This window comes from Leopardus geoffroyi, chromosome D1 (assembly GCF_018350155.1).
Source record: "Leopardus geoffroyi isolate Oge1 chromosome D1, O.geoffroyi_Oge1_pat1.0, whole genome shotgun sequence".
In the NCBI taxonomy this organism is placed as follows: domain Eukaryota; kingdom Metazoa; phylum Chordata; class Mammalia; order Carnivora; family Felidae; genus Leopardus; species Leopardus geoffroyi.
The window spans coordinates 17,031,682-17,050,411 of NC_059329.1; the positions used below are offsets into that span (position 1 = coordinate 17,031,682).

General features: G+C 57.6%; 2 protein-coding genes and 1 long non-coding RNA gene across 6 annotated transcripts in view; 2 read left to right on the forward strand and 1 right to left on the reverse strand.

Moving 5' to 3' along the window:
* The window catches only part of NECTIN1 (nectin cell adhesion molecule 1), a 94,552-nt gene extending 81,345 nt beyond the window's left edge, over window positions 1-13,207 (reverse strand). The window contains exon 1 of one of the 4 annotated variants that reach the window (XM_045483174.1): window positions 12,186-13,203. In XM_045483174.1, coding sequence (XP_045339130.1) covers window positions 12,186-12,264 — 79 coding nt within the window. In that variant the 5' untranslated portion in view covers window positions 12,265-13,203. Of the gene's footprint in view, window positions 1-12,185 lie in introns of all 4 variants that reach the window. The other 3 variants (XM_045483172.1, XM_045483173.1, XM_045483175.1) reach the window with 3 other exon arrangements.
* On the forward strand, window positions 12,503-13,129 carry LOC123602206 (basic proline-rich protein-like). The gene has a single exon (XM_045486553.1). It carries the CDS (start codon window positions 12,503-12,505, stop codon window positions 13,127-13,129), a length of 627 nt encoding a protein of 208 aa, XP_045342509.1.
* An 82-nt stretch (window positions 13,208-13,289) lies between the features above and the next one.
* LOC123600792 overlaps window positions 13,290-18,730 on the forward strand; it is a 34,314-nt gene continuing 28,873 nt past the window's right edge. Inside the window, exon 1 of the long non-coding RNA XR_006713801.1 lies at window positions 13,290-13,595. This is a non-coding gene — a long non-coding RNA (uncharacterized LOC123600792). The remainder of the gene's footprint in view (window positions 13,596-18,730) is intronic.

The following is an 18,730-nucleotide window of genomic DNA, read 5'->3' on the forward strand; positions in this document are numbered from 1 at the left end:
CCTCAGCTGATAGCTGGGAGGCTCTTTTTGGACCCGAGGATGGGAGGGGAGGGGAATGCATAGGCTCAGAAATTTAACCCGCCTGCAAGGGGGCAGGAGAACGCACTCCTGTTCCTAGCCCCTTCGCAGCCCAGCAGGGAAGGCTTAGGAGGAGTGATAGGTTTACTTGGGCCGACCCTACAAGGCCTCAGCTCCTTCTCTCCATCTCCCAGCCAGGCCACTGTCCTGTGGCCACTAAGAGAGGGCACCCTCAGCTGTCACCTGCTGTGTGTCAGGTCAGAGAGCAGGTGCCGTCCGTCCCCTGTTAGGCCAAGTTGAGGAGTGACAGGAACCCAGCCGAGGGACCCCTGCGGTGTGCTGGGCCAGGCTGCCCGGTCCCAGGGAACTGCCCCTCCCCTCGATGGAGGCTCCCCCGGCCAGCAGCAGCTAACAATAACCAAGTGGTGTGCAGGCTCGCTCTGGAGCAGGCACTGTGTTCATCACACCACATGCATTATTTACCTTTTCTAAACCTCTCATCATCACATCCCTGCTTTCCAGGGAAGGGAACTCAAGTTTAGAGGAGACGAGACCCAGATACGCGTGAGGGCGCACGTAAGTGATAAGAGACGGGGACCACGTGGTTCCAATGCACCCGGTGGGTTCAATTTGCTGGGGAGGAAACAGTCAAACCAGTTGTTTGCGATCCTATAGACAAAACAATTATCCAAGATTGACCTTCTGCATTCTCTAACTGGCGGCTGGGGGGCAGTGCAGACCCTGCCTCTGACGGTCATGGTCTTTGATTGCCTGCCTCTTCCCCCCAGTTCCTGCCCCTGCCCCCCAGTATCCAGGCTCTGCCCATTCCCCTCCTCCAGCCGGGGGAGAGCCCCCTGCCTCCGTGGGGGAGAAGATGGCAATCAGAGCCTAATCGGGAGCGCGCGCGCACACACACACACACACACACACACACACACACCATAAACCTCTCTCATACACACACAGAGGACATAAAAACACTTGTAAAGAAACACATAAAGCAGCACAAATTATCATTACAGCTCGAGCTGTATACACAAGTGCCGAGGGGGTAGGAGTGATGGAGTGAGAAGGTGGGAGAGGAGAATCGAGCCATTTCCTGGGCAGGATGTTTCTGAGTCGGGTGGGGGGGGGGCAGGGGGCGCTAGTCCCCAGAAAAGTGGCTTGGTGTCTCTGTCTGCCCCTGCTCCAGGCTCTCTGGGAGGAAGGGGGAGCCACAGAGACCCTTCCCGATTATCGCTGCCACAGTGCCAAGAGGTGGGTCCTACGGATGTTGCGGCCTCCCTCCCCCATTGCCACCCCCTTGGTAGGGGCAGGGAGGCCCATCATCTGACTCTGGGGAGGTGAGGAAGGTTGGGAAGGGTGCCGGGCGGGCTGGGGCAGGCACGGGGAGCAGGGGGCTGTTGCCTAAGTTCCCCAAAGGCCCATCCATCAGCCGAATGGAGATAATCAGAGTGCTCAGCCGGCCCAGGACACTGATTACTCTCCGGGCACCATAAACACAGGGAATAAATCTGGGAAGGGGCTGGGTAGGAGGGCGGCTCGGTAGCAGGGCTGGCCACCCTGCCTGGGAAGGGGGAGGCAGCCCATCCATCATTCTGAGAGATGCAGCTATCTAGGCCAATGAGATGGGGGACAGTTCGGGGGGCGGGGGAGGTGGGCAATCATAATAAAATAATCCGGTGCAGTGTGGCTGCTGTGCTCTGATCTTATATACACTCAGGAGGAGGCTGTCCCTGCCCCTGCTTCAATTTTTACCCAGTAGCCACCGCAGGAAGCTTCTGCCACTGACACCAAACTCTCGGAGGACATCTGGCCCACAGGGTAGAGAAGAGGGGCACGGAGGTGGTGTGGCTCGAGAATGCGGTTGGGCATCCGCGGGCCCAGGGCAACGCGGGTCCCTTGGTGCCGACAAAGGGCGCTCCTTAGGTTTGGATGGGGGCCAGGTGGGTCCGGAGCCCTCCATCCTACTATTCCTTCCAAGCACTTCCTGGGCGCCGGGCAGATTCCGGGCCCAGGAACCAATCGCATAGCGCTGGCCTGTGTCTGGGCCACAGAGGCCGCGCCGTAATTCAAGCTAACGGAGCATGGATAATCTAGAACAGCAGAGGGTCTAGGAGGAATTTCTCTTTGGCGTCGAAACCTATCAGATGACTGTTTTGCAGCCCAGTTACCCTCCTAATTAAGCAAGTTTGTGAGGCCTGAGTCCACGTGGTGATGTGCGGGGTCAGGGTGTGCCGAGCGGAGCATCGGCCCGGGGTCACCGTCCAGAGGACAATCTGCACGTGAGCGATCTGGAGGTCGCTTAGTCCTCAGCCACAACGTCCAGAGAGCGTTTTGATTTTTCTGCTCCCACGACCCTCTTCCCTGGGATAGTTCTCTAAGCCGGCTCCGTGGCTGCCAGGCCTCTGTCCTCAGCTCCCTGCTCTGAACCTGCCTGGGGCAGAGGAAGCACGGGCCCTTTCATCCCAGGGGATCAAAGCAGCCAGCACAAGTGAACACCCTAAATCCTCCCCACCTCCCCAGGTAGGGGCCCCTCCCTTGCCATCTTTTGGGATCGCTGGGTGAGGGCCTGTGAGACCAGAACCTTCCAGAAGCTTTGGATAGGCACTGGCATAGGATCAGCTTGCTGAGCTGCGGACCCACCCAGGACCAGGGGCTTGCCTGGGAACACCCGCTGTGGATAGTTCCAGGCGGCTTCTTTGGGAGAAGCTGTTATACCTGGCCCTAGTCTCGTCAGTGAAGCATGGGAGGAGCCCCCCCTCCCCCCGCAGGTGGCATCAGTGATACCCAGAAGCTCAGGGGATGAAACAGCGATGACATTGAGACATTTCTTTCTAGCAGAGCCACATTCACACTCCCAAGAGAAAACAGGGACTGCAGTGGAATCTACCAGCAGTGCAATGGTTGTTACTTCGAGCACCTGTAAGGTATCCAAGGACACAGTAATGACCACCGAGACTCTGATGATGGGCACTAATAACCTCACCCGCTCCAGGGCCGCGCCAGGTTATTCCTGCGCCATCAAAGGGAGCAGGGGGATGCTGAGCGATATACGAGGGTGGTGGGCATCCCGGACGCAGGGTCTTGTGTTAGTCCAGGGGTGGTAAGCCGTCTTTCTCCGTCACCCATCCACCCAGGAGAGAGGCAGCTTAGCTGAGCGGTATGATCATGGACACTGGGCCCGACTTCCTGGATCTGAATCCCGGCTCTGCCACCTAGGAGCTGTGGGACCACGGGCGGGTGGCCTAACCTTTGCCCGGGCCTCATCTTTCCACGTGTGAAAAAAGGGAGAAGAGAAGGGCCCTCTACATGAGTGGTAATGAAGATTAAGTCAGTGATTACATGTGAGGTGTTTATAACAGTGTCGGGCACCCAAGAAGTCTCCATATAAAGTTTGTTATCACCACCATCGTCATCAGCTGCCCAAAACAACCAATGTGTCCACCTGGCCCACGATGTGGCCAAGCCTGTACTAGGCCCCGGGGACACCGAGATCCATCAGCAGTGGACTTGTCCTTTTGGAGCTCTTGGTCTTGGGGAGAAGAAAAACCCCAGGCTCAAATAACTATACAGCAAGATGCAGAGTGGTTAGTGCCATAGGGGGGCATGGAGGAGGGGCCAGGGGGCTTTGAGATGGGAGAGGTTATCCCCAGCTGGGAGAGGGGGTGGGTCACGAGGTTCATGACAGAAGTGGCTCTTGATCTCAGTATTTAGATATGGGAAGGAAGGGAGAACTTTAGGCGGCGGGGGGGGGGGGGGGGGGGCGGTGCTGGCATGTGCAAAGGCACTGAGGTGGGAAAACGTGGGACGTGAATAGAGGGGTGTGTGGCTGGGTGGGCCTGGCGTGCAGGCGAGGGCAGTGAGAGAGGAGCTAGGGAGGGGGTAGCCATCAGATGCTTCTGGGCCTGTGAGCGTCTTTCTCACGTGCACTTTAGGTGTATCCATCCAAGAAGCAGTGTGAGCAGACCGGAGCCAGAGAGCCAGGGGGCAGGGGCTGTGGCAACAGTCCCGTGAACAAGGGCGCTGCTCACAGCCCCTCCCGAGGTGGGGCCCATATCAAGTGGTGGCAAGGCTGGCTTGGCTCTGAGGCACCTTCTCTAACTTTCTTTGTCCTAGCAGCTGGCAGCATTTGCCCACAAGATACCAGGACTGAGGGAGGGCGTGCTGGGGGCGCTGCTGGGGCCCCAGGCACCAGAGCGCATGGAGGCAGCCTCACCGATCCCCCTTGGGGCCTGCACTCCAGACCGGCTCGAGACTAGGGCCCTACGGGGGAGCCCCAGGAGCCAGTACAGGTCTCTAGTCCCCTTTTCTCCAGAGCGAGGCGGACTCGCGTCTGCCCAAACAGATCGGCCCTCCCAGCTCCGCTGACTCATTTGGCGGGCAAACCAGCTTAGGCGCCAAAGCGTGGGCTGGCCTGTGTGACCCTCCATGAAAGCGTACCAAGTGAGCTCGTGTGCGCTAAGAACAAGTTATTTGCGCCTGTCGCTTACTTTTCCTCCACAAGACAGAGGTACCAGGAAGGGGCGAGCTTTCCTTTGCTCTGGTCTTGTTTTTTATGGTGATGACCACTGAGCCCCGGTGGTATTCTGGTGACCAGCAGGTATATGAGGAGAATTGTAGGAAAAGAGAGATCAAGATAAAGCGGAGAGGGGAAGGTAGAGGCAGAGAGGAGCCGGGCTGTCGACAGGCACTCGACTCTGCTGAGCAAGAAATAATCCCGGCTCTGGTGGGGAGAACCCCATGATGGCACCCAAGCCTCCGTCACAGCAACTGTGGACAAGTTACCCCACCTCAGGGAGCGGTGTGAGACCGGTGAGACCCTGTCCTAGCTGTCAGGTGACAAGAGTGCATCTTCAGGGAGGAAAAATGTTTCCACCGTGGGGTCCCCAGGTCTCTACCCCCACGGGGCAGGAGGATGGGCCAGGATTCTCAAGCCAGGGTGGCCATGAGGAGGCCAAACTCATCTCTACTGCTGGGATGTGACTCTCGGACCTACGGGTGAGCGTGGGGAGCCGTCCCCTGACCCCAAGGCCCCCCTCCGCAGGCAGGATGGTGTTTTGCTAAGCTTCTCAGCCAGCTCGTGCCAGACAAGGCGGGCTCCTATGAACAGCCCTGGAGGGAGCGTGTGCTTCTCCCCTTCAGGCAGGGGATGGAACTGGGGATTCGAGTGGGCGGGAGGGAACCTGTGTTTCCAGCTTTGGGGAGCACACATTCCAGGACAGGGAACGGGGAGGCAAAGAACTCCATTTAAGCCCACAGATCGAACTCCAACTCCCAATGGGACCTTCTCATGCCCATGGCCACTGGCCTGCTTTGCTTCCTGGGCCACGCCTGCAGCTGTGTCCCAGTGGAGCTACCAGCCAGTGGAACTAATGTCCTCTAATGAGATCCGGGCCAGAGTGGCCGGGCGGGTTTTATTGTCTGTGGCTTGGTAATGAGACTCCTCATAAACTGGGAATGACATTGGGGTCTGTGCAGGCCAGAGCGGGGCGGGGAGTGGCCCAGGAGAGGGAGTCCGCTCTGCCTGCCAAATCTCACCCCTTCCCCTCTCTGTGGCTCTGTCCGTCCGCGTGCTCTCGGAGCACCACTCTCTGCCCCAGTGCCTGCCTGTGCCCTGGGGCTCTGTGCTCATACCTCAGGGCCCTGCCCATGTCTCAGGCTAGATCTCCAGGGGGTGATGCTCTAGCTTCCAGAGGGACACTGTTCTCCCTGGCTTCCCTAGCTGTTCTTGCTGGGCGTGCCGGCCTGGGCTCCAGGGTCAGCTCCCTCCGGCTGGGCCACCCTCCAACCTATGTCCTCCCCTTTTCCCTCCATTCCCCAGGGAGCTCTGGCTTGTTGTAGGGGGAGAATGGTGGTGGCTGGTGAAGTGAATGACCGTCTCACCGGACACGTTCTGTGGTGGCCCGGCTCAGCCTCTTCTGTGTCTGTCCATCTCAGCCTGTGTCATCTCCCTCATCTACTGGATTTGAAGTCACAAGTTCTGGCACCTGATTTGGCCTCCCTGGCCTGAGATGGTCAGCAAATTACTAAGCCTGACTCACTTTCCTCATCTGTAAAATGGAAGGGCCAGGAATACCATTCTCACGGGGCTACTGGGAGGATCGGCTGGAGCCACGAGCCGTAAAGAGTGCCACAGACATTTTTATTATTGGTGGCAAAAGGATTCCATCTGCAACCGGAGAAGCTGGAAGAGGGCTTCCTGCCAGTGAGAAGGGGGTGACGCCAGGAGGGATGCTCTATCTGGCTGTACCGTCTTGCCAGATGAGTGGGCTGCTGGAGAGAGGGTCGTGCTGCCCACCCTTCCCCCAAACGTGGAATTTTGAAGGAAGGCAGGGCTGAGCCCCAGGCCCTCCCTGCCGGCCCCGGCTTCTACCACAGCCAGTACTCCAGATGTAGCCAGGGAGTGAGGAAGGTGCCGGGGAGAGCCCCTGGTGACACGCTGCAGAGCAAAGACCACACAGCACCTGCTGCTTGTGAGTACATGACCACCGGGGTCGGGCGCGCAGGTGCCTGGAGCCCACCAGGCCACCTGAGCCCCCAGGGGCTGCTGCAGCCCCTGCCCTCATTTCCAGGCGGGGCTCAATGAGCAGCTCCCGGTTGGCGACACGGGAAGAGAGGTCAGCACTGGGCAGGCAGCTGAGTGGCTCTTTCTCAAGGGAGTACAAAGTGGCCACTGCCCAGCGGGCAGCTGAGGGGGCACCGGGACCACTCAGAGGAAGGGCGTGGAGAATAGGAGTAGCTGCCACTTTACTGCATGTTTATTACAGGCCGGGCGACGAGCTAAGCACTTTTCATACTTTATTGTCCATCTACACTTCGCAACCTCCTCTGGAATCTGTATTAACAGAAACCCATTTTACAGATGGGAAAAACTGAGGCCTACAAAGTAACTTAACCAAGCCCACTCAGCCAGCAAGTAGGAGAGCTGGGATTCAAACCCAGTCCGCCTGGCTGCACTCTGCTGTCTCACTATGCTGGGTGGCCACGATGGGGTCCTTCCTAGGCTGCAGGGAGAGGAACCAAGCCGTCTGCCGCTCTCTCAGAACTAGGGCCTGAGACCGCTGTTGCCTTGCCCTAGAAGACTGTGAAAGGCACAGATCCCATGAGCCCGGCGGGGGGGGGGGGGGGGGGGGGGGGGGGGGAGGGGGGGAATACATACCATTGCTCCCCTCCCCCATTCAAGGATAAACCTTGGGATTATCCACTGCCCTAAAGTAGAGTCCGTCATCTGCCACCAGGAAGACTTCCTTTGTGTCCTTGTCGGGTCTCTCCTATTGCACTGTGTTCATCTGTCCTTCGGGAACGGGTCAGGGTTCAGGTGCTAGGCATGATGTGTTTTCTTCCCACCTCTTCCCTCTCCCCACTTCCCAGATCAGCACAATCCAGAGTTTCAAGGGTTAACTGGACTAAGGGGTGTTATCTCCAACTCAGGGCATTCCCTCTGCAAAGTGATCCCTGCTCAGATCTTAAGTTACCTCCTGCCCCCGCCAGCACATCTGCTGCTGGCTCGGCAGACCTGGTCTCTATGGAGAGGGGCGGGCATCGTGGGGGAGAAACACCTGCCAGCCGGTCTTGGGCACGGGGTCCTGGGTTCCCAGGACAGGCAAAGTTCTTCCCTGCCTCTCGCCCCTCATTCCCTCTAAGGGGGCTCTCCCATTCTGCTGCACGGAGCCCAGGGTGGTTCCAGGCACATGTATGTTGCCGACCTGAGTACGCCTGTGGTTGGTTCCACGGGGCTATTTTCGTGGAGGACCCAAACCCACATTCCTGCCCCTTTTAAAATGCCCAGAGTAGGCCACCTTTCTCCTCAGATGATCCCCTTTCCCCCAAGTGTTCACGCAGAAAGTAAAGATGCCAAATCAGTAGCTGCAAACCTATCTCCCGGGGCCCCTCCCAGCCTTCTAGGGATCTCGAGAAGCCGTGGGGCAAGCCGGGCCCCAGTCAACACCAGGATCCAGATACCATGTGCCAGGGAGACAAGACAGGAAAGCCTCCTTCCTCACCAGGTGAACATGCAGAGGCCCAGTGTAACGCCAAGGACAAGAACAGAAAAAGAAACCAGTGTAAAGGCTTCCTGCTCTCAAAGGACCCAACAGCCCACCTGGGAAGTCCTAGGTCTCTTCCCAAAATCACCTCTCTGACCCTGTGACATCAACACAGGTCTTATCAAGGCTCAGAGCCACTCACAAAATCCTAGTGGGAAAGACAGAGGAGATCAGTTATATGTGAATATACACCTGATATACCGTTATAGCCCTAGTCCCGTGCCGACCCACAGCCACCAGCGCCCAAGACCTCCTGCCCTCGCGCCCGTGGGTCTGCCCGTGCACAGGGGACTGCAGATCACCGACGCAAGCACACAAAGCCTGGCACGTGTGTGTGCCAATCCACACGGATGGTGAGACGATATGCAGGCTGTCAGAAATGTCACCGCCGGAGCGCCACAGCTGGCTGGTGTCCAGTCTAGTCCGGCACGCGGGCTAACGGTCAGAGTCAAAACAACAACAACGACAACGACGGTAAAACGGGCGAATACACAGGTACCCCCTCGGTCTGTCTCTCCCCCAGGTGGGAGCCATTCAAGTTACCAGGTTAACCAGGAAAAGATACAATCAGGAAAATCGAAGGTATATTCACACCTCCCTCGGGTGTTTTCTGTTTGTGCCGAACAATGAACGTTAGTCAGCTGCTAAACAATGGCAGTATCGTAAGACGCAGCAACGGGGGCAGACCCTCTGCCCGTGCCCCCGCCCCGCGCCACCCCCTGCCCCCCCAAGCCTGGCCCACTTGCTCGCTTGCTGAGCCATCGGCACCAGGGTTCTGCTGGCTGGTGTGACCGTCCTGGCAGCATTCAACGGGGTCCTGGGTCAGGAAGTGGCTAACGAGTAGGTGGGTTCATTGTGCAAAGCTGAGTGGCTGAGACGGGAACTGGTATCATCATCTTGGCCGGCATCGGGCAACAAGGGACCACCTGTCCCCCTGAGCCACAGACATTCAGGCTCAGAGATGCCTTACGGGCTGCTCAGCCAGGGCTGCGGGGCCCAGGCTCTGCAAGATCTTCTCCTCCCCTCCAGCTTGGACTGTCAGGCCTTGAATCTGATTCTGAGACACTCTCTACAGCGCAGCCTCCAAAGCGGGCGCTGAGATTGCTGTTCGCACATGCTGTAATCCCCAGGCCGGCAGAATTGGTTTTGCCATAATGTCCTGCCCAGCAAGCCTGAGCACATCACTGTCTGTGAGAAATGGGGAGAGAGGAAAATAGCCCAGCAGCTCCGACACTCGGGAGTTTTGAAGGAAACCACCTTCTGCAGGCTCTGTACAGACTGCAGAGAAGGGATGTGCCGCGGGCCCGACAGGTCTTCCGAGGGTGTGCACGACACCTGGGGTGTGTGTTCTCTTTCCAGACAAAAGGTTTGGGGAAGCCAATTAGGGAGGGTGTGGTGTAGGTGGGACACCGGCTCGGTGCACCTGCTTCTAAGGCAGGTTCTCTGCCTCCTCCCCAGGGCTCCCCCTGTCCCTCTCCGGGGGTGTAGTCCCTATGCTCCACTGGCCATCTCCTCTGAGTTGACCTGTAGGAACCACACACTGTTATCTCCGAAGCTTGAGGGCTTTACCACCCAGTCTGGTAAAGGCTGTGTTGTTGAAAACATACTTCTGTGTTTACACGTCAATAGCCAGATTGAGTGTTTTTATTTATTTATTTTTTTAGTCAGGGGGCCATCGCACACACTGGGGGCTGCCCCCACCTGCTTCGCCCCAGAGAGAGGACCACTCTTTGCCCTCCATGCTCCCTGACACAGCCCAGGAGAACCCAGAAAAGAGCATCCGGCTGGCAAGTCTCCAGAGAGGAGCAACAGAAAGCACTCAGGAGGGAGCTGGCGAGTGGTGGAAAGTGGGGTGTGGGCAGGCAACTTCTGAGCCCCCCAGCCTCCATCCAGTGTCAGAGGGGCACAACCACACCCGTCCACCTCCCTTTGCAGGGGCACAGGGCACACAGGCGGGTGTGCGAGGGAGCTTGGCCAGAGGGGGGATGAATTCTGGCTGCCCCTGATGCCACCCGGGCCATAACAATGACAGTCGACCGAGGAGGGCTTAAGTGCCTGAGTTGTAGTTCTCTGTCTGCATCCCACCCCTCAATCTGCAGTTTTGGGGAGAGGGGAGTGTCTACACTGAGCCAGGTGAGACTGCCATCTCCCTGACCCCACTTCCTGAGTGGGGTGGAGCAGGGCAGGCTTCCAGCCCCCCAGAGGAGTTAACCACTATGTACCTCAAAGCTGGGGGAAGAGAACAACGAAAAGAGTGGAAAAGGGGGTAAGTCCATTCTTTGCCCCCAAGCCTTTCCACTCTTTGTCCGATGGGATGGGAATGAGGTTAACCCCTGGTGTGCCAGACCAGCTAGAGCTCCCCAAAAGCTCTCCTTTCCCTAGCATCTGGGTGTGGACACTATGCAATTGAAGGGTTCCCAGAAGCTCACCGCACCCCCCTTCCCGTGGTCAGAGAAGTCCTAGGGCCTAAGCTCTGGCTGGCTTCCCAGGAGGTCCGGTGTGAGAGAAAGACCTCTCACTCACCACGACCACCCTGTGGGGGAAGGGGGGGGGGTCGACTCAGGCCCCTAGAAATGGATAATGCTGCTTGTGTGCCCTAGAACTCCCGCCCCCCATCTAGCAGGGCAGCACCCCAGAGGCTGCAGGGGTGGGGGCACCGTGGTGCCGGCCTCCACAAAGTGCTTTTGCTACCATAGGCCATTCAGCCAGATCGGTGGAGCCCTGGCAGTGAGCTGGCGGCAGAAGGGGCATAGAATTGAATGAGGCCAGGTTCTTGCCTTCCAGGGGTACACCCCAGCCCTGGACCTCGGCAGCCAGGCTCGCCCCTGGGTAACAAACTAGCCCGCGAGTCTGCGGCACCGCTGGCGTCTCCAACGGGCCGCTGCCGGCGGCGATCCAGATGTGATATTCTTGCCCCATGCGGAGCTGGTCTCTCCCTACTCCGACCCCTTATCCTAAGGCCAGACCACGTGCTCCAGCCAACCCCCGCCCTCCCCCCACAAAATCCCCCATCTAGCCCGGGCGGGAGGTCGTCTCAGGTTTCCTCCCGGAGGGCTGGAGGCACCCCCACCCCCACCCTGACCCCCGCTGGTGTCACCAGCTACCGTGGGAGCCTAGCAGCTTCCCCAGGGACACAAAGGGTTAAACCCAGGCGAGGGGACTCGGTCGGATTTGCCTCCTAAACGCATTTTCCAGTTCATTCCCCAGCACAATACGCCGGGGCCGGTCCCAGCCTCCGCCCCCACCCCACCCGTCAGATGGGCCACCGCGGGCCACCCCAGGGTCGGGCATCGGGTTAACCCCTCGGCCGCCGGCCGCCTCGAGGAAGGACACGCGGGGCAGCCTCGGGAAAGTGGGTCATGCAGCCACCTGGCTGGCACCGAGCCCGCGGCGCTTCCTCCGGGGAGAGCCCCCAAACCCGGCGCGGAGTTCCGAGGCGAAGTCCGGCTGGCGCAAGGCGGGGAGGTTGCGAGCCCGCGCGGCCCGGGCCTCACCCACCGGGATAGGAACCGCAGGTGAGCGAGAAGCTGTCTCTGACGCAGGAGCCGGCTCTCCGCGCCCGCGTGTGGCTGCGTGGGGCGGGAGGGGGCCCGAGCGCGCGGAGCCGTCTGGCGAAGGGGCCGGCGACAGAGACGAAGCCCCCCTGCCATCCTCCAAACCCGCAGCCCACCAGCTCCGAGACTGACGCCCTCCCCCTGGGGCTGTTGTTGTCTCATACCCCGAGACGGCGATTACGGCGATTATTTTGCATTTATGTAACATGCAGTGTTTCCAAACTGCTTCCCGAGCTGAGAGCTGGTTATTAAATAAATAGAACGCGATTACATATTATTATTTTTGTGAAAAACAGAGCGGAGAAAGTGCTTTCTTGCTACACAGAGACGTGCATCCGACTGCTTCCCTGCAGGGCAGGCTGTGAGGCTTCTCATCCTCTCTTTCTCCGCCGTGCCACCCGCACCCCCCTTACCTAAGCCGTGACCCAACTTTTCTGCCTCCTTCTGCTGCCTGTAACCCAGACGTGCCCGCCATCCAGCTCCCAGCCTCGGGAAGGCATTGGATGGTGGCGGGGAAGGGGGTGGGGGGGGGGGGGAGTGGAAGGCAGAGGAGGAACGCGCTTACCTGGGAGGAAGAATGCGGTCAAGCCGAGAGCGAGTCCCCACCAGCGTCCAGCGGCGCCCGCAAGCCCCATCCGAGCCATCGGGGTCCGGGGGTCCGGCGAGAGGGGCCGCGAGGAGAGCGCTCCCCGCGCTCCAGAAACCAGCCCGGAAGACGAAGGCCGATCGCTGCCGGCCGCCGGGCGCTCCGAGGATCCAGGTCAGCCGCAGCCGTCGGCCGGGGCGGGGTGGGCTGGGTGGGATCCGCGCGGCCGCAATCCGGGCCCCGGGCCGCCGGCGGCTCAGAGGCTCGGTGGATGCCCGCCGCAAGTTGCACGAGTCATGCCCCCTTCTCCTCCTCCGCTCTCCTCCCCGTGCCGGTCCCCGCCCTCTTCTTCCACGCAGAGCCGGCCTGGGGAGAGGGACCCACCCCCGGCGCGCCCGGCTGCCCGGCTGCGCGGCGCGGGCTCCCGGCCCCCGGCGCGCTCACACCCTCCCGCTCGGCTCCAACTTGCAGGCGTCCATGGCCGGCCGTCCTCCGAGGGCGGCGGGACGAGCCCAGGCGGCGGGCGGGCGGCGCGGTGGGCTCGGGGCCCAGGCGGCGGGCGGGCGGGCGCGCGGCTCGGCTGCTCGGGCGGTGCGGCTCCGCGCGCGGAGGGCGAGCCGGGTGCGCCGCGCGTCCCCCCCCTCCCCGCGCCGCCGCCGCTCGCGCTGCCGGGTCCCGGCCGATCCGCAACAATGTGGAGCTGCCCGGGCGCCGAGTCGCGCCGCGCTCGCCGCTCTCGCTCTTTCTCTCACTCGCCGAGCTCCAGCCTCTCAGCCGCTCTGCCCGTGATGTCAGACCGAGGGGGAGGGGTTAGCGTTAACTCCCTCCTGGCTCCGACGCGCGGCCCGCGCCCGCCCGGCCCCGGCCCGGCCGCGCGCACCTTCCGGCCCCCGGCGGAGGCGGGTCCCGGGCGAGGGCCGTGAGGTCGGCCGCGGCCCACTGGCTCGGGAGGTGCCCCTTCGGTCGCCTTCCCGCCCGGGCGAGGGCCGGAGGGCTAGCCGCCCTCCTCCTCGCTGACAAAGGGAGGCAGTGACCCCTAGCGGCCGGCGTGGGGGGGAGAAGCCGCTCGGTGGGGGTGGAGTTAAGACGGGGCGGGGGTGGGGGCTGTGGAGGAGCGAGCGTGCAGTATGGAGCCTACTGGATCTGGCGAAGTCCAGCTGAAAGGGCGTCTGCAGGCCCTCTACGCCAGCCTTGGCTCCATTTTACAGATGCGGAAACAAAGGCCCAGAGGAAGGGAAGGCGACTCGCCCAGAGGCACGAGCTTGGACTAGAACCCGAGAGCCAGAGCTCCCCCCACCTCTCCTCTGCATCTCCTGAACGCTGAAGGGAGAGGCAGCTCTGCGGGGACGACCGGAAGCTGCCAGAGAAGTCGGTGGTGGGCATCCGTGGGTGAGATGGGGCCACCGAGGTTTCTGGCCTTTTCTAATCTCCGCCGCTTTTCAGGGGTCTCCTCTCCCGAGACTGAGCTCTGCTTTCTTTGCCAGAACCTTGGTTTTCAGTGATTTGCAGACATCCCGCGAAAGTGACCCATCCAGTCAGTGTCCGCGGCAGGGCAGGGACTCTCCAGTCCATCCCGTTCACCACCCACCGCACTGGGGTGTGTCTGGCTTCCTGCCAAGGGGGCTGGACCTTCAGGGCCCTTGGCAGCCAGAAGCCTGCCCTCTGTGCCTTCTCTGTGGACGTCCTACCCTCGTCCTCCACCCTGGGAGTAGGCAGACAGACAGACAGACAGACGATTTCCCACCAGAAGTTCTCCCCAGATGTTCGACCAGATAATGCTCCCTTTGCCCATTGCTGCCATTTGCCCAGCGGGTAGGAGCCAGAGGAAGCACCGGTTTCTGATAACATGTAAATACCAGTTCCTGGGTATAGGAGGAACAGAAGGAGGATGGGCAAGGAGGGCACCATTTTCTCACTTTTTGGGATCTGGCCCTGGAGTGTCTCTTGTTTTCCTGCCGAAGTGGTCTAGTTTGGCACTCACGTGGACGTTTGTGCCCTCGTGTGTATATCTTCTACATTTAACAAATGTAATCAAGCTGTCTTTGTGCCAAGCAGTGTGCCAGGCTTGGGGATATAGAGACCTTGTCATTGCCCTAAAGGCACATCTAGTTGGGGGGGGGGTGGGCAAAGGGAGAAGACAGATATAGAAACAGATATTGTATTTAAATAAGTATTTAACGTGTGTAGTGTGTCCCAGGGGTGCACACCAGGATTTGGTGGGTTTTGGAGAAGGTGCTGAGTTCCGCCTGGGGTGGGATGGGGATCAGGAAAGGCTTCTGGGGAGCAGCGACACAGGGGCTGGTGAGTCATCTGGTAGACATGTACTGGAGTGGGGAGGCATTGAGGAGACTGGATTTAAGGTTGGGGGAGGTCCGTGTAAGGAAAGGCACGAAGACCAGCAATAATTGGGGGAGTAGGACCCACGAACTGGTTGTAGCCTGAGCCTAAGACTTGGGGAAGGCCTGTGGGTCTGTGAATGTCTGGGGGACCACCAGGAGGTGGTAGCCCAGTCCGATGGTAGCTACCTCCTCTCTGGCCCGGAAGTACTTTAAGGGCCAGGGCTCAGTTGGTTCATTGCTGTGGTCTGAGACTCTGCCTGGCGTATTGTAGGAGATGAATGGATGGGTTTGAGAGGGTCATTCCAGATGCACCAGTACCCACCAGTGCCCTGTGCATGTTCTCCTGCCTCTTCATTCTTGGCTAAAGCCTCTCTGATCTGCTCTTAAATGAGCTTCCAGAGAGGGTGTGTCTGGGGGTTAGCATGGCTGTCTGGGGATGGGGTTGGGTGGAAAAGAAGAAGACAAGTAAATGAGATAGTATGGTCATTCATTCAGGGTTTAAACAGACCCTGAAATATGCAAAGCACCAAATAGGTGCCTTGTGTGTGTGTGTGTGTGTGTGTGTGTGTGTGTGTTGTGTGTGTGTGTGTGTGTGTGTGTGTGTGTGTGTGTGTGTACTGGGTTACAGGGGACAGATAAGAGAGCCAGGGGAGGCACAGAGGAAAATAAGATAGAGATTGTTTACTCAGAGAGTAAACAGATGTCTTTTTGAGTGTCTACTGTGCTAGGGACTGACGGGACGAAAGTGCACAGCCAAGGCCTTAACTCAAATAAGTATATTATAGCATGGAAGCTGGTCACGGCCGAAGACCGCCCCCCAAACACAGCCACCTAGAGGGAGGAGTGAGTGCTTCTCATTGTGGAGAACAGGGAAGGCTTCTGGAAGAGGTGTCCTTTGTTTGAGGCTCCGAAAGGTGGATCAGATTTGGACCAAGGGGGACCGAGGAGAGAACTTTGGTGGAGGGAACAGCTCGTACAAGCTGGGAGAGGTGTACAAGGTGGGAGAGGTTGGGACCCTGTGGGGGAACGACCGGCAGTGCAGTTTTTGTTTGTTTGTTTGGGTTTTTTTTTGTTTGTTTGTTTTTTGTTGTTTTGCTTTTTATGTTTTTCTTTTCTTTTCTTTCTTTCTTTCTTTTTTTTTTTTTTTGCACTCTGGGGATGTGTAAGAGAAAGGGACAGAAAATTGCAGCCAGATTTCAAAAGGTCTGAAAGGGCTCCTTCGGTGGCAGGAAGGAGCACAGGACCACGTGGTAGGAGGCTAGACTCTGGTCCCTCCTCTTAAGCTGGAAGCCCAGGAGTCATCCACTGCTGCTGCTTTGTCTTCAACCAGCATATTCTAATCCAAAAGCAAACACTGTTCGTTCTACCTCCAGCATTATCTTAAGTCTAAGTGACTTTGCTCCATTTCTACTGTTAGCACACTCTCCTCGTGCTCATCAGCAGTACAGACAGTGCACCCCGAGGGGAGGGAGTAAAATGGTCCAGCACATGGGACTCTGGAGTTAGACTGCCTGGATTTGAATCCTTAAACCCCTGCCCTGCCATGCAGTAGCTGTGTGCCCTTGGGCAAGTGACTTCACCTCTCTGGGCCCGGGTTCCTCCCCTGTAAAATGAGGGGGAAAGACTAGCACCTACTTCCCGGACTTGTTGTGAGGATCAGACGGGTTGGACAACATGAAGTCCTTGGAACAGTGTCTGGGACACATGAAGAACAGTGTGTGTTAGCCGTGAGTGTCACCGTAATCTCTCTCCCCACACCAGTTTGGCTCTTCTCTGCCCTGGTGCTAGAGGGATACGTGAATTGTTAAAACGTTGATTTTCAAGTGATTTGGAACCTACAGAAGAGTGGCAAAGGTGGAACAGAGTTTCCAGGTGTCCTTCATCCAGCTTCCTTTCATGTAGATACCTGATGCGCCCAGGGTGTATTTGTTGAAACCAGGAAATTAGCATTGGCATAATACTATTAGCTACAGAATTTGTCTGGATTTCTCAGTTTCCTACTAATGTCTGCTCGGTGTGCCAGGCTCCAATCCACAATTCTACACTGCATTTAGTTTTTCTTTTTGTTTTTTAGGTTTATTTATTTGGAGAGAGAGCAAGTGGGGAGGGGCAGAGAGAGAGGGAGGGGGAGAGAGAGAGAGAGAGAGAGAGAGAGAGAGAGAGAGAGAGAGAATCCCAAGCCAGTTCCACACCGTCAGGGCAGAGACCCACGTGGGGCTTGAAACGTGAGATCATGACCTGAGCCAAAGTCAGATGCTTAACCGACTGAGCCACCCAGGCGCCCCAATACTACATTGCATTTAGCAATGGGTTGTGTTCTAATGCAAATGAGCAGGACCCCATACGAGAGACCCCTTCCTTGGCCTGCCAGCCTCGGAGGCCTGTGTCAAATTCTCTTCAAGGCCTGTGGGGCTGCATGTTTCCTCCGCCCGGTCTTACCCAGTTCCAGGGCTTTGAGTAGGAGCCACTGGGCTTTCCTGAAGTTTCTTGAGGCCATCTAGTTCGCCTCCTTGGCCTTTACTCATCTGCACCAATGCTCTTCGTCTTCCTTTCGGCCAGCCACTTATTTCTTATGGCTCAGTTTACATGTGTCGTTTCCCCAGAATGGTCCACTCTACCCTTTAGACCAGGCGAGTCCCCTTCTATATGTTCTCACAGCTCCCTTGCATGCTTGTAACCCTTCAGCAAGTGTCTATAATACGTGATTCTTTCCCCACTGGTCTCTCAGCCTCTCCAGGGCAGACCTTGTGGGTCTCCTCTGCTCTATTCCTAGCATCTGGAATGTGCCTGCCACTTGGTCCGCACTCAGCGAAAATGTGTTGCTTGACTAACTCACACCCTGTGCCACTTGCTAGCAGTTGCTTCTCCTTTCTGGGCTTCAGTTGTCTTCTCTGCAGCCTGAGGAATAGAATTTGTTCAGTGGTTTTCCAATTGCGCTTTGAAAGCCCTACATTTTCCTGGGTTCCCCACTTCCTGCTTCAATTAGGAGCCATGTTTAAAGAGCCCCTTGTTTTACACTCTTTAAACATGGGGCTTTTTAAGGAAGTTTCTTCCTAATGGATTCTGCTGCTTAAAACGTTTGACCCCCCCAACCCGACATATTGTTGCATTATGTATTCTGTATCACATAGACGGTTGACTCTTGAACAACGCAGAGGTTAGGGGCACCAGCTTCCCGCACAGTTGAAAATCTGCATATGACTTTTGACTTCTCTCAAACTTAACTACTAACAGCCTACTGCTAAGACCGGAAGGCTTATTAATAACATCAGCAGTCGATTAACACATTTTGTATATTCTACATATTATATACTGTATTCTTACGATAAAGTGAACTAGGGGAATGAAAGCGTTATTAAGAAAATCATGGGGCGCCTGGGTGGCTCTGTCAGTTAAGCGTCAGTCGGTTGGCTCAGGTCACGATCTCACGGTTCGTGGGTTTGAGCCCCGCATTGGGATCTGTGCTGACAGCTCGGAGCCTGCAGCCTGCTTCGGATTCTGTGTCTCCCTCTCTCTCTGCCCCTCCCCTGCTCACGCTCTGTCTCTCTCTCTCTCAAAAAGAAAAAAAGAAAAAGAAAAAAATCGTAAGGAAGAGGAAATACATTTGTAGCACTGGACTGTATTTACTGCAAAAAAAAAAAAAAAAAAAAAAAAAAAAAAAAAAGCCACGTGTAAGTGGACCCGTGTAGTTCAAACACGTATTTTTTCCAAGGGTTAACTGTAGTCGCATTATTTTAGAACTCCTTGATTTATTTTTTCTGCAGGCAGCAGTGAGCCATGGAAGGTCTCTGAGCAGAGAAGCACTTATTGGGGGCTGCCGGGACTGTGGTTCAGGAGATGAATCTGGCAATATCACGGGCATGATGGTCAGAGGCGGACTGGTCAGTGAGGGAGGAGGGGAGTGTGGAGATAGGGTTGTCATGGAAGCCAAGCGAGGAGAGAATTTATTGGAGGAGGAGGTGGCCAGTAGTGTCTGATGTTGCAGAAAGCAGGTAGGGATCAGAAGGGGGGTCTTTGGAAACAGGGGCAGAAACACCAGTGGCCCGTGGGAGTCATGGTGATGGCAGAGTCGGGGCAGAAGCAAATGGAAGGTGAGCCAGCAGAGGCAGCAGGCGTCCACCCCGCTCCCGAGAAGTTTGGTAGTGGTCGGAATGAGCGAAATGGCTCAGAAGCTTGGAGAGACTT

Coding starts and splice junctions, on each gene's coding strand:
- LOC123602206 (XM_045486553.1), top strand. CDS start 12,503: ATGCCCCCTTCTCCTCCTCCGCTCTCCTCCCCGTGCCGGTCCCCGCCC.